We start from the raw sequence: 14,983 nt of genomic DNA, 5'->3' as shown, positions 1-14,983 counted from the left end.
CAAATAATAGTCCAGTGTATCTTTTTTAATTGAAAATTAGAAATTTGATTAGGAGTATTTAGGATAATTTAGTAAATTTGATATTAATTAACTTTATTGTATCATTATAATAATAATAATAATATTATTATTATTAATAGTTAATAGTATATTGTTTATTTTATGAAAAATATTGTTTATGTTTCTATTTCTATATTCCTAATTTTATGTATATTCATCTTATTTTTTCTACAATTTTATTTTATTGACAATTTTTTTTTTCTTAAGTTGATCGTATTAATTTGTTTTGTTGTTATTTTTATGAGTACAGATTATTTTATTTTATTCCAATCTATAATATGGTTTGTTTCTATTTTTAAGTATATAATTTTTTTTGTATTTATCTTATATTATTTTTATATATTCTTATAGTGAAATTACAATGAAGGATATAAAGCTTGCAATGTAGTTAAAACTTAAAAGTAATAACTAATAAGAATAAATTAGTAAATGGTAATCGATTTTAATATATTAGTAATAAATGTTATTATTATTTTTTTGTGTTAATCCTCCAAGTTCGCCAGAAGTAAAATCTAACAAAAAAATTGTTTTATCCAAATATCGAACTCAAGTTCTCCCAAACAATCAATTTTTTTTGTGAAACTCGTTAACCACTTGAATTCAATGATTCGGGGAAACTCCGTATTAAACTTAAGTAAAATATTTAATGTAACGTGTCATGGCGGGTATTCCACGCGGGACATTCATTGTACACATCGTCAACTGCAGACGACGCTGTTTCTACGTTCCTTCTTTCGATCATTCTCTGAATCAATCAACGAATCTTGTTCTTGCATCATCTCAAAATCATAGGTAAAATATCTCATCTTTCACCTAAATTCCTTCATTTAATTCAACACCCATTTTTTCAATCTTCCAAATTTCCCATTATATTGTGTAGTGTATATTATCATCGTCATCATCAAGGGTTGAAAATAGTGCTCAATTCAAATCCAATTAACATGATTCTTGCTTGTATTGTTCCAATTTGATCATGTTTTACATGACCCTTTTGTATTGAATATCAAAATTTCATTTTTTTGATACTACATTTTATGATCAAGGGTTGAGAATAGTGTTTAATGGATAATAACTATGGTTCATCATCTTCACCATATCGGTATCCAAACCCTTATATGTATCCCCCTAACCCTCACCCTAACCCTAACCCTAATCCTCATCGACCGTATCCGCCTCAAGATCCATATGCACATTCTCAAGCTCCTCCTTATCCATATCCTTATCTTTCTTCACATTCCTTCAACTATTCCTATCCTAGACCATACCCTCCTCATCCTCAATTAGTACCCTCAGCCCCACCCTCTTATCCTTATCCATACCATGTTCCTCAAGGAACTCATAATCCTACTCAACCTTCTCATTCACACCATGCTAGCTTATTACAACATGGATCATCCTCTAATCATTATTATTATTATCAACAAAATGCTTCTCATGAAGACCGTCCCGATGCTCATTCGCGTCATAATAGCTACTCTGGTCCTTACTGGTCAGAGACATCAAGTTCAATAGGCGGTGGTGGTGATGGTGGTGGAGTATCACAAACTAGTGGCGGTGGTGGTGATAATTCAAGGCCATCTGTTTATCCACGTTTGGAGGATCTAATGAACGATGTTAGGTTGTCTGATAATCAGCCAGCTTCACCTTCGGCGCCAGCTCAACCTTTTATGCATTCGATTTCGGTACCGAAGATCCAACAGAAGAAGGAGGATTTTTATGGATATTCTAATAACTCGTTCTCGGGTTGGGGATCCTCGTACCCGAATCGGGTTAACTCGGGTAGATTTTCGGATTTTTCTGGTTCTGGCTCGTTTAATGACTCCATGTATAATCAGAGCTTGCAGGTTGTTCCGGTGCAGAATAAAGGGTCGTTGAGAGTTTTGCTCCTTCATGGAAATTTAGATATATGGGTTCATGAAGCCAAAAATCTTCCGAATATGGACATGTTCCACAAAACATTGGGGGATATGTTTAATAAATTACCTGGTAGTGTGAGCAATAAAATTGAAGGAACAATGCATAAGAAGATTACCAGTGATCCTTATGTTTCGATTTCAGTGTCAAATGCCGTAATTGGGAGGACTTTTGTAATTAGCAACTCTGAAAATCCTGTTTGGAGTCAACATTTTTATGTTCCTGTTGCACATAACGCCGCTGAAGTGCACTTTGTTGTTAAAGACAGTGATATTGTGGGTTCACAGCTCATTGGTATTGTAGCGATTCCAGTGGAACAAATATACTCAGGGGAAATAGTTGAAGGAGCTTACCCTGTCCTGAATAGTAATGGGAAACCTTGTAAGCAAGGTGCTGTACTGAGCCTATCCATTCAGTACATCCCAATGGAGAAACTAAGCTTTTATCACCAAGGAGTTGGAGCAGGGCCGGAATATATCGGAGTTCCTGCCACTTATTTTCCTTTAAGGAAAGGTGGAAATGTTACTCTATATCAAGATGCTCATGTTCCAGATGGAATCCTCCCTAATGTGGTTCTTGATAGTGGGATGTTTTATGTGAATGGAAAATGTTGGCATGACATCTTTGATGCCATAAGTCAAGCTCGCCGCTTGATTTATATTACAGGTTGGTCAGTGTGGCACAAAGTTAGGTTGGTAAGAGATGGCGGTTATGCATCAGATTATACCTTGGGTGATCTTCTGAAGACAAAGTCACAAGAAGGAGTAAGAGTGCTTCTCCTTATTTGGGATGATCCAACATCAAGAAGTATTTTGGGTTATAAAACAGTAAGTAATACAATTTTTCTGTTTCACATCCTTTCATTTATGTGCTTGGAATGGCTGGTTGGCAATTTCATGCAATGTGCTCATCTATGCTTCATGTTGTCATCATCAGAACATTGTTTTATGTCTTTTCAAACTTTGTTGATCTTATTGATGGTGTCCTTAATAAACCTGAGTTGAATATCTTCAAAACCTGTTGACATTTGGATTCGGGGCATTTTATAACTTGGCTTTTCCAATGCTTAAACATAACCATTTACTTGTTCTTGCCCTTATCTAATTGGTAATAGAGAAAAATAAGTGAGCAAGCAATTCCATTCTTTTATCATGCATTTTATAACTTGACTATTTCCTGTAAGATCTATACGATTGTTTGCTTCTTTTAGTTTTTTAAACATAAGTATATTATTTATGAATTTCCCTTTCAGTTCTACTTATGTGAAAACCTTTGTCTATATATTTAGGATGGTGTAATGGCAACTCATGATGAGGAAACTAGACGGTTTTTCAAGCACTCATCAGTCCATGTACTGCTTTGTCCCCGCATTGCTGGAAAACGACATAGCTGGATCAAGCAAAGGGTTAGATTTGGCAGCTACTTTACTCATCAAAATATATATTATTAATTATGCTCATTGGTCAACAAATTTTTCTGAAATGTTGGTTTTTGTTGCTACTCAGTCATTCTTCAAAACCTTGCATTATTGGGATTAAACCTGTAAATTAGCATTTATACTTAGCAATTGAATATGTTCGTCATGCATTTTTAGTATTGTTACCGTAAGAATAATGATTGCACTCCATGTAATTTTTTTATGACACGACAAAAACGTACATTTAGTTATAAACTCTGACTTCTAGGTTTATATTAATGTAAATGTGTGTCCATGCATTCGCACACATGCATATTATGTCTAATATTTAAGAGTGAAATTTCTGAAGTCTAATCGATCTATTCCTGCTTCCTAGGAGCTATTCTGCTTATATAAAATTTGCATTTTGCAAATTAACATCCTTAATTTCCTTCCATGAAGAAAAGTAAAACTTTTATTTCATATTTCAGGATTTTTAACAAGGTTAGTTTTCCTAGCTGTTAAATTTGAATTTCTTTGTCTTGTCAGGAAGTTGGAACTATATACACACATCATCAGAAAACTGTAATTGTGGATGCGGATGCCGGAAATAACAGAAGAAAAATTATAGCATTTGTTGGTGGACTTGATTTATGTGATGGGCGATATGATACTCCCCACCACCCTATCTTTAAGACATTACAGACAATACATAAGGATGATTATCACAACCCCACTTTCACGGTAATCTCTTATTTCAGACTCCGCTTTATAGCACGATCAAGAGTATTTAGAGATCTCCATCAAGGTTTAAATTCAAGAAATTTAAATCATGGTTAAATATGTATCTCGGAACCAACAAGCAGGAATTTCTGAATACAATTGTTAAGACAAGAAGACCAATTATTCTATTGATGAGTTATTTCATGACAGGGTAACACTGGTGGTTGTCCAAGGGAGCCGTGGCATGATTTGCATTCTAAAATTGACGGTCCAGCAGCTTATGATGTCTTAACTAACTTTGAGGAACGCTGGTTAAAAGCTTCAAAACCGCATGGGATAAAGAAGTTGAAAATTTCATATGATGACGCTTTACTTAGACTGGAAAGAATTCCAGATGTTATTGGCATTAATGACACTCCTAGTGGTGAAAATGATCCTGAATCATGGCATGTTCAGGTAATTAATTAATTTTCTAGAAGTAATTATTTCCTCTTTTTCTCGAAAATGAACTTATTGATTCCGTTTACTTTGGGATATAGATATTTCGTTCAATTGATTCAAGTTCTGTTAAGAGATTTCCAAAAGATCCAAGAGAGGCAACTGGCAAGGTAAGCAAAAGCTTTTTGTTTCAATTTTTCCTTTCCATGTCTGTTTTCAATTCATCAAACATCAACCAGCTTGTGTATGTGAATGTAAAATTATTATTGTATATTTACAGAACCTTGTATGTGGGAAGAATGTGCTGATTGACATGAGCATACATACAGCATACGTGAAGGCTATTCGTGCTGCACAGCATTACATTTATATAGAGAATCAATATTTCATCGGGTCTTCTTACAATTGGAGTCAACATAAAGACCTTGGTATGATACTCCTCTTTTTGCATACCTGCATATACTTCACTAATAGCATTTGGTGCTATACTAATATTTTTGTAAAAGTATGTGAGCTTTGGTATGGATAAATAATCCAAAGCCGGAATCCAATATGGTTCATTTATGCTGGATTCTGTTTTGGCAGGTGCTAATAATTTAATACCGATGGAAATTGCTCTAAAGATTGCGGAAAAGATTAAAGCAAATGAGAGGTTTGCAGTGTATATAGTTATTCCAATGTGGCCAGAAGGTGAACCAAAAGGTGCTGCCACGCAAAGGATTCTCTTCTGGCAGGTATGGTTCAAATTGAAATCCCAATATGAATGTCAAAAACTAGGCAAGGTTTTTATTGAACTTTTGAATTGTTTGGTATTGGTATTGTTCACTCTGACATCAAAATTGCATATCAAGCTCTATCGTTGTCATGCTAGACCATTTTCCTACTTTATCCTGCATTTTTTTCTGCTGTTGAGCTGTTTTACTGAAAAGTATCATATGTAGCTAGCAGGGACGGAGCCACGTTGAAGAGGGTGGGGGCACCCGCCTGCACTAAATTTTGAGATTTATTTTTCATATATATACTAGTACTAGTACTTCATATATAATATGTGCTGGAATATATGTTGAAAGTTGAAACTATACCAGACTAGACCAATATTTATTTATTTATTTATTTATTTATCATCCAATATAATCTTATTATGCAAGTCATGTACTCCACTCCACCAAATACCAACACATATAATATAACAAACAACAATTTAACAACTAGTTAAGGATTAGCGGTGCCACTTATTGTTCATTTAATTTTTATTATTTACTTAGGTGTAATTATTTTGGATATATACAACAATTTAACAAAGGAAAATGTTAAATAATATATATGTGACACTAGTTAAAGAACTAAATATGATAAAGTTATCTTAAAATTTGTGTAATCATGCTATTTAAAAATATAAATAATGTTATTTTCAATACATTTTTTTGAGAGAGATTTTTTTTATATCAAGTAGTTCAATGACTAGAATTTCACACCTTAAGGTGAATATATAATTGGAGTTCCAAGTTCGAACTCCAACACTTGCGTAGTGCAATGCCCATACCAATTGAACTATAATTGAACTATATGTTCCAGGTGGCAAAGATATTTTTATGTTTTCTTTGTCGCAGAAAGTGCTTCAACTCTTAAGGCGACTAAGTGGGGTATCCGGAGTTCAAATTTTGACTTCTGCATATAAAATGTGATGTCGCTACGAACTGAGTTATGCTCACGAAGATAGAGATTGAGATGTTTTGATTGAGATTGAAAATGAGAAAACGATTCAATAGTTCCAAAATATGAAAGTAGAGAACATTTGTAATGAATATTTACTTACGCTCTAAAAAATGAAATACATATTTAATACTACAAATTTATATATATAGTGCCCCCTCTTTTCAAAATTTCTGGCTCCGTCACTGGTAGCTAGTAAAATGCCCCTTTCCCTTTGAACACCATAATTTTAAAGAGAAATAACTTTTCATTTAATTATTATTCTGTCGTCATTCCAAACTACTGTTAAGTATGGAAGGAAAATGAAGTTAAACTCAATTTTCATAAACTATCTTTTTGGCGTGTCAAATGAGTATTTGGTCAGTAATGCATGTGTTAATTTTTAATTTTTCTTTCAAAATTTGTGCAGAATAAAACAATGCAAATGATGTATGAGACAATTTACAAGGCTTTGGTTGAGGCTGGGCTTGAAGCAGCATTCTCTCCACAAGACTATTTGAACTTTTTCTGCCTTGGTAATCGGGAGGCTATAAATCTTTATGAAAATGTCAATGTGTCAGGAAATCCTCCCCAAGCAAATAGTCCACAAGTATGTTACTAACACCCTGGAAAACATTCCGGACACTCTTTATGAAATCATGATTTTGTTTCAAGGCATACATACAATCATCACTATTGAGTGAATCAACTAGTAATTGTTTTGTGTGGTGGTGCTTTCTTTCCAGGCAAATTGTCGAAATAGCCGACGTTTCATGATTTATGTTCATTCAAAAGGCATGATAGTTGATGATGAATATGTGATAGTGGGATCCGCAAACATTAACCAAAGGTCTATGGAAGGAACAAGAGACAGTGAGATTGCAATGGGAGCATACCAACCTCATCATACCTGGGCAAGAAAAACGTCTTGTCCACATGGACAGGTAATATTTTTATATCACTGGCCACTAATATTTAGTTTCTAATCTTAAGGACCAATTTAAAGTTTCACTTGTGGCATTCAAGCAGAAAAGATGAAGTTGCAAAACATCATTGAATATTTATTAGTCGTGTGAAAAATATCATTTTGAATTTCCCTTCAATAAATTCCAATAGAGTCAACAAGTTAGGGGGATAACTCACTGCCATCAAAATCATGTCATGTTTTTATTAGTTCATCGGCGTCTCTCTCTTTTAAAATGATAATTGATTGATTTTTCGGTTTTCTCCGTATATGTTTTGAATTTTGAATCCATCAACATGGATTATAACCTGACAACATTTCTTTATGAACTATACTACGTAGATCCATGGATATAGAATGTCACTTTGGGCAGAACATACTGGAACAATTGAAGAAAGCTTCTTGCAACCTGAGAGCCTTGAATGCGTGCGAAGGGTTAGAGCAATTGGTGAAATGAACTGGAAACAATTTGCAGCAAATGAAGTAACAGAGATGAGAGGGCATCTACTAAAATACCCTGTAGATGTAGATCGAAAGGGGAAAGTCAGATCACTTCCCGGTCAGGAAGAGTTCCCTGATGTAGGAGGAAAAATTGTCGGATCTTTTCTTGCCATGAAGGAGAATCTTACCATTTAATTTGATGAACTGATGATTACTTTGAGTCTGTCACATTCTGTGCTAGTCATGGATGAAATGTATGTAAATTACAAAATAGAAGTTCAACAGTTTTGAAATGCTTGATAGTTACAGAAATACATACAGTGTATAGTCAAACACCTTTACAGGTTATTCTTTTTCCTTTTTTAGGACTAACTAACAAACCACCTATAGACCAATTCTTGATTATTATACAAGCTAGCTTTTGCTAGAAATAAGTGTTGTTTTTGTGTATATATACTTTATGTGGAATGCTATTTGTTTTGTAATTCATGGTGCTGCCAAGTATGATACGGTTACATGACAACATAGTTGCCTTGCCAATTTGGTATGGTTATGTTCTGTTACATGATTTTGGAGATTGTGTCTTTCATTTTATCTATTTTTTCTCCTCCATCCGAGGTTGCTTGATAAATTTTTGCAGGAATTGACACGAACACAAACTACAATTATGAAATATAAAATTTTCTATTCTAAATATGACTTTTCTTTAAGCTTTCACTGACAAAAGAAACAGCAGTTTCAATTTGAAAAGGGAAAAACAAATCCTAAACTGAAATCCTAAATTTTATGGGACATTTACAAGCTTTGCGCGCCTAGTTTTTGGATCAACTAATACTCGAAGACCAAGTGCAGAAATTTGAGGCACATCAGCAGATCCCTGAAGCTGCAACTCAGCAACTACCTTTTGATCTTCCTCATTGCCCTCCAATATATTCCTAACAGACCATATGCCCCCATTCTCTCAAGTAAGGATTATCTTCATCAGTAACACACTGCTGCAATAGCAGTAGAATTCCATTCCTACTCCTGATTTCATCTTGTACAGGTTTTCTTCTATACACACAATTGCCAATAAGTGCAACTATGTCTCTCCTAAAGCCCTTGTAAGGGCATGGTTTCGAGGAACAGCTAGCACCGTCTTGATTATCAGATTGTTTGATTCCTTTCTTGATTATTGCTGGAGGTTCAAGGTCCCCAAGCAACCGAGGCCATATGACAGTAACACATTGACAGCATCGTTTGCATCCACTTCATTAACTCTCACACTATCATGAGCACAATACAGGCAATTGAGATGCACGGGTCTTTAAACTAGTTCAGATGAAAACAATACAGGCAATTGAGATTCTTCAAGGCAAATTCTTGAAAGAAGCAACTTTATCCAATCCTCGCCAAAATTAGCTGGTTTCAGTTGAAGAAGTCAGTGTTACAACTTAAAAAACATAACAAACCAATATGACACTCATGTCATGAAACATAGCAGCATAGCAAATTACAGAAGAATTCACAATTCATAACAGCATAGCAAAATATAGAAGCAGCTGCAGCAGCAGCAACAAAAAGAATTTTCTCATGAGGTGAGTCTACTACAAGAATCACATAATGCCATCGTATTTTGCCAAAATATAAATTTTCAAATAGGACAAATTTTTTGACTTAGCCAACTGGTTCTCACAGGTAAGGGTGCAACCTGGCCAGGGATTGTTCCAATCAAGGTTAAAATTTGGGCATAATAAACTACAAACTAACCTGAGGCATGTTGTTGTTTTTCTATATTTTGTTTCTTGTAAGAAAATACTTTGTCTATCCTCATTTTACTAAAAGCCTAACTATTATCTCAACCTTGGTTTTCATTATTGGGTTATAAACTTTTGAAAATTCTCCTAAATTCATATATTCTTATTATCAAAGGAACTTAGAGCAGCATAAATGATCATAAAACTTTTCCTTACTTTGGTACCCTTTCAATTTTGTGTCACTTTCAATACATACATTGAAGTTGATAATCAAAATGGTTACATCAATGATCCAACTCTCACCACCTCAGAATTTTCAAAGAATGCCAATAGTTCAAATCAACTTGATTAATTAAGGAACAAGAATGCCTTAGGGAACACATTAGAAAGACCCTATAAATAAATAGAATCATAGCATAGATGAAGCAAACATAGAAAAGTCCACAAGAAAAAAACATAAACTTACAAACTTACCAGAAGAAGCAGTTCTCACTATTTCTACAACTACAGGCCAACCACCGTCACTATAAAGATCTCAAAACCATTCAGGGTTTCCATCACAACATGTATAAATCATCATACACAATGGATCAGAAACCTCTTTTGTCATCAAACTCAAGAAACAAATTCTGGTTAAGAATTTCTCCAGCACACAAGTTTCTGAGAAGCTTGAAACACAAAGATAGAACATGATGATCTAAAAGAGGGGTTTGTTGTGAATGAAGTATATTGAGAACTGCAGGGAGAATTGTTTTCCAGAATCAGATTTTGAAGTGTGAATGAGAATCACTAAGGAGTTTTCTAAGCAAGTGGAGTTGGAAACACTTCACTACCTGTGATCTGCAAGTACTGTTCGCTACAATTGCAAGCAACCACTTCTTATGACTTTATGCTGTGAATTTTATAATCCAACATTTGAGTTTTATTAAGAATTTTGAATGTATTTGATTTTACTCACACAAATCATAATTATGGTTCTACATCTTTATTTCGTTCTGGAAAGATCTGTACACAATAATTCATGTTTCACAGTACATAACTTTTGTTAATGTCTTCCATAGTTCTGTAAAAAATTTAAATTGTTTCCATCTACTGCTTAAATTATCCAGCAATGAGGAAGAAACATGAGCAGTGAGCACAGATCATAATTTCAACTTTATGTTACCATAACCAAATTAACAATTCATACCACAAGTCCAACCATAGAGAACAGCGAAAGGGGTACACACAGAAGTAAAATTGCAGCCAAATTACTAGTCTAAATCAATAAATAGAGAGAAAACCAGCGGCCACAACTGCATCCTTAACATTCAGTGAGGATAATAACAGTAATCCCCGTCTTGATCTGGCAGGAAGGTTCTTGATGCACTGAGGGAAGCATGGTTTGAAATTGCAGTCTGCGGCGGCTTCAACCAGTGTTTGTAAACAGGTCCGGCAGGTGGTGGCTCTGTCTGCTCCCGCAATTTCCTTTTATGTCTAGAACCCTTCTTGGAAAGTACTTCATTGTTGCTCCTTATGGAAAACAACTCAGCTTCTTCGAGCTCCATGAGCCTCAACCATATCAGTCTATTATTTAATTCATTCCACTTGCCAAGTTCCTTTTCCTCTAGCAGGGGAGGCATGTGGGAGAAGCTGTTGATGATATCTTCGAGAGAAGTTACTCTGGAGTAGCTCAACTCCGCTGCTGTCTCATATCTTGCTTCACCAGCAAGTCATTCAAGTGCAACAACCTAGCCAACCTATTCAAGTTGTTCCGCTTCTCACACGCCAACAGCAGCGGAGAGATTCTTGGTTGTGTCATCTATAAAAGCTTGTCTAGACTTGCTGGTCTCCGATAAGAGTAGGCCATCAATAGTGTATCTATCCATCCAATAAACTCACAGCTAACTGCTTCCACTTATTCTCAAATTGCTCCAACACGCTGATAAAGGAAGGGGGGAGATAGTTGGGATTGGAGGGGGGAGATAGTTGGAGGTGGTGGAATTATAGAGGCGGTAGTGAAGCAGAAAGGGGTGGGCTCTTCTCAGGCGATGGAGGACTGCCGCCGCCATAGCTAAAGACCAAGTAACTTGAGGGCATCAACCAACATAGTGCGGCACAAGTGGTTGATACTTGGGTTGGGCCCTTAATCATTTGGTCCTGGGTTCAATACCCGGCGAGTGTGTATGAAAAAGCATTTGTTGCGCGCCGATCATACCTTTGGTTTAAAAAAAAAAAAAAAACTTGAGGGCATCATCACCAACCATTGTTATGTTGAAAAGGTGGAATTTTTTAAATGAAAAATAAGATTTTGATTAAAAATTGGAGAATCAAAGGTTTGTTTGTGACTGCGCCGGTATTCTTTTGGTGTTAACGTTGTATACGTGAATTTTGTTTTCATGAAAACGGTATAGCATTATTAAAATATCAATGAACTGAAATTTTTGACATGAAGTTGAGATGGCCGAGTTGGTCTAAGGCGCCAGATTAAGGTTCTGGTCCGAAAGGGCGTGGGTTCAAATCCCACTCTCAACATTTATTCTTTTTGTTCCATTTTTCTTTCCTATGTTTGTTTATTCTGTTCGAACAATATTTATTTATGTACAATCTTACTTACTTACAAAAAATTACTTCCGTCATGATTCATGGAGGTATCACTTGGATATTTGTTTGTTTATGGTTTCCTATACCATTATTGCAGTACGTTGACCAATGTTTTTATTTTGTTGATATATTTTGATATGGACATTATTGTTTGAGTTCTATATTATTTTGTTGAGTTCTATATATCTTTCTAAAATTTTTAAAATGTCAAATATCTTTCCGAATTTCCAAAACGCCTATCAAATATCTCTCACTCTGTTTACTATGTCTGTTGTGATGACGTGACCATTAAGTACATATGTGACACCTGCCAACATGACATCACGTCACACTACTGGAGTATTGACTAAAATTTGTAAAATTAGAGATTAATTGACTGAAATTTAATTTGCATAAAAAAAGAGCGAGGGGGAGGGGAGAGAGAGAGAGAGAGAGGAGGGGAAAAGAGAGGGAGAGGGTGTGAGAGAAGCAAAGAGAAAGGTAGAGAAAGTGATAAATCTACAAAATTTGATGTTCATGTTGATGATGATGAAGATGAATTGAGTGACTCTGATCAAACAGAGTTTGTGGGTAGTTTTGTTAGTTTGCACCATGGGCATAATGGTAAAATTAGCACTTGTTTTAAGGTAGGTATATCAAAAGTGTTGGAGAATTTGAAAGTTGATGATTTGGTGGTTACTTTGGTGCCTAAGGTAGGTAAAGGAGTGGTTATTATAGGAAACATCATGATTGAGTTTTTGCCAAAATAATAGAATTGTGGGATTTATTTATTTTGAATCGGACTCATATTGCCAAAATAATAACTTGTAATAGAATAAAGAAACAAATGTTTTTATTTCTAAATTACTATTTTATTCTTAATTTTAATTGTATCCTCTATCATATGAACTTTGTCCTCAAAGTTCAGAGGCAAGTGTCTACGCACTGTATGAGTGCAGGGTGGCCCAGATAAATTTTGTTGTGTTGAGGTTTGGGGGCATATTTTACTCCATAGGCTTCCTATATCGCTCTCAAATCTCCAAATTTCCTTATTTGATTGTGATTTGAAAACTACTCTCACTCGGTTGATTTCAAAATCTATGTTCCTAAACAATGCTTTATAGACCGAAATATAAGAGTTTTTTCAGAAATATAGACAGGAATGTAGTTTTTGAATGTAGTTTCCGAATTGTACCAAAACATAATACGGAATTCAAAACTATGAATGCACGAAAGAATTGGTTAAAAATGCACATTACCTTAACTTTGATACCAAATGAGTATAGAAACTCTTTGTTAATGAGCCAATGTTGATTTTGGACCAAAATATACAAAACAAATCACAACCTTTTTGAGAGAAAATGAGGTTGAGTGTAGACGAATAATTGTTCACATTTTATGTAGCAAATGGTACCAACATATATATAAAAAGCCCCACCATCTTTCCCTTCATTCCATCAGGTTCCAAAATAAAATTAACTTATTCAAAATCCCAAAATACAAAACCAACTTCAAATCCACCAATTTCTTCGCATTTGTACACACAGGTGAAGTTTAAAGTCAACAAATAAGAGGTTAGTACACATTTGCTCATATTTGGTTGAAATATTTCAATTTCACTATTTTTAGTTTAACAATATGTCCAAATTATCAGTTATTTAGTTAAATTCGCAGGAAAAAAAGTTGAAAAACATGAAGAAAATTAGTTATTTTGTCATGTTTTTGTTTTAACAAAATAAATGAGACATTTACTAAAACTATGGATTTATTAATTAAGAAACAAAAGAAATAATTTAGGAGACATTTACTTCTTCTTTTTTTGACAGTAAGGAGACATTTACTAAAATCAAATAAACATGTTTCTAATATTTTGTCTAAAAAATAGAATAAAATATAATTTACAAATCCATCCTCTCGTTTAAAATATATTTTAATAGATAGAAGTGATCTTTTGGTCAATATATAATGAGAATAGGCTTGTTAACTTATTTCCACATATTTTTAGGTGGGAGTAAGTTAGCATGTCCCTATATATATATATATATAAGATTGTAGATACGAACCGTGATAGCTTTCCTTCAATAAAAACAAATTTATAGCTTTTAAGGGTCCGTTTGATATGCAAAATATAAGTACTGGATAGAACAAATATAAGACAAAATAGCACGAGATTTGTACGATGTTTTTTGGACAAAAAGTTGTCTCGTGGTTTAATGGAGGACAAAAAATTTCAGTTTTTGTCCAATCTCTTAAAAAGGTGAATTTATTTATAAAAACAAATTCATCTTTGTTTTACGTAGCCTAGTGGTTAGAATTTCATCTCTAAAGATAAAAAAAAAGTTGACTTTTAGGAGTTTGAACTCCAATCCATGCATATAAAATGTGATGACACTACCAAATTGAACTAAGCTTACCGGGAGCTATCTTTGTCTTAAATATAAAATTATGTACAAATTTATAAATATATTTATTACTTTTTCTAAATACTTTTATTATTAATACTATCAATTTGCATTGGAGTATAAAAAATCAACCTTTAATATATTTAACACACATGATAATATTTTATTTTGGTACAACACAAATTATAATATACTCCATATTCATATTTTAGATGAATTTATTACTCCAACTACTATTTATAATATCAGTAATTTTTTCTCTAATTCTTATAATAAAGTTCTAAAGAAAAAAATAATCGTGTGCAACATGAATTTTGGTGCAGCTATGTTTTGACTTTTGAGAGTCCTAAAGTCTACCGGTTGACTTGGTTATACTAGTACAATTTTAGGATTTAATTTTTTTTCCAAATGGAACTTACTCAGCATTGGGATTTTGGAACAAATTAACAACCATTTCCAAGCATCATTTTAAATGTGAAAATGAAAACTACTCCCAACTGAAATGAAATTTCCAAGTAACTTCAACCACAAACAAGTCCAAACAAATACTAGCTCATTTTTCTAACCCCTAACCACAGCTCAAAATCTCAATAATGAATTTTCCATGCTCCTTCACAAACTGGACCATTCCCCCCTTAATTTAATCGCTTCTTAT

At 34.0% G+C, this 14,983-nt stretch overlaps 1 protein-coding gene, 1 non-coding gene and 1 pseudogene across 2 annotated transcripts; 2 read left to right on the top strand and 1 right to left on the bottom strand.

Moving 5' to 3' along the window:
- The first annotated feature begins 713 nt into the window (after positions 1–713).
- Positions 714–8,168, top strand: LOC123888933 (phospholipase D gamma 1-like). Its single transcript, XM_045938102.1, has 10 exons — positions 714–2,801; positions 3,263–3,379; positions 3,920–4,114; positions 4,304–4,549; positions 4,633–4,701; positions 4,812–4,959; positions 5,117–5,265; positions 6,654–6,833; positions 6,970–7,167; positions 7,530–8,168. The coding sequence occupies exons 1-10, from the start codon at positions 1,122–1,124 to the stop codon at positions 7,821–7,823; spliced, it is 3,276 nt and encodes a 1,091-aa protein (XP_045794058.1). The 5' UTR covers positions 714–1,121; the 3' UTR covers positions 7,824–8,168.
- A 244-nt stretch (positions 8,169–8,412) lies between these two features.
- LOC123891917 lies at positions 8,413–10,986 on the bottom strand (annotated as a pseudogene).
- Positions 10,987–11,797: 811 nt separating this feature from the next.
- TRNAL-AAG lies at positions 11,798–11,878 on the top strand. The gene has a single exon. It is a non-coding gene; the product is annotated as a tRNA-Leu (tRNA).
- Positions 11,879–14,983: the final 3,105 nt, after the last annotated feature.

This window comes from Trifolium pratense, linkage group LG6, assembly GCF_020283565.1.
Source record: "Trifolium pratense cultivar HEN17-A07 linkage group LG6, ARS_RC_1.1, whole genome shotgun sequence".
NCBI classification, from domain to species: domain Eukaryota; kingdom Viridiplantae; phylum Streptophyta; class Magnoliopsida; order Fabales; family Fabaceae; genus Trifolium; species Trifolium pratense.
Note: the sequence above shows the minus strand (reverse complement) of the source record. Positions and strands in the feature narration are given on the sequence as shown.

What these genes read in the sequence shown, in the direction of transcription:
- LOC123888933 (XM_045938102.1), top strand. Translation starts at nt 1,122, where the DNA reads ATGGATAATAACTATGGTTCATCATCTTCACCATATCGGTATCCAAAC. An exon ending in ATAGCTGGATCAAGCAAAGG is followed by an intron (nt 3,380 to 3,919) that starts GTTAGATTTGGC and finishes TTGTCTTGTCAG; the next exon opens with GAAGTTGGAACTATATACAC. An exon ending in CAAGAGAGGCAACTGGCAAG is followed by an intron (nt 4,702 to 4,811) that starts GTAAGCAAAAGC and finishes GTATATTTACAG; the next exon opens with AACCTTGTATGTGGGAAGAA.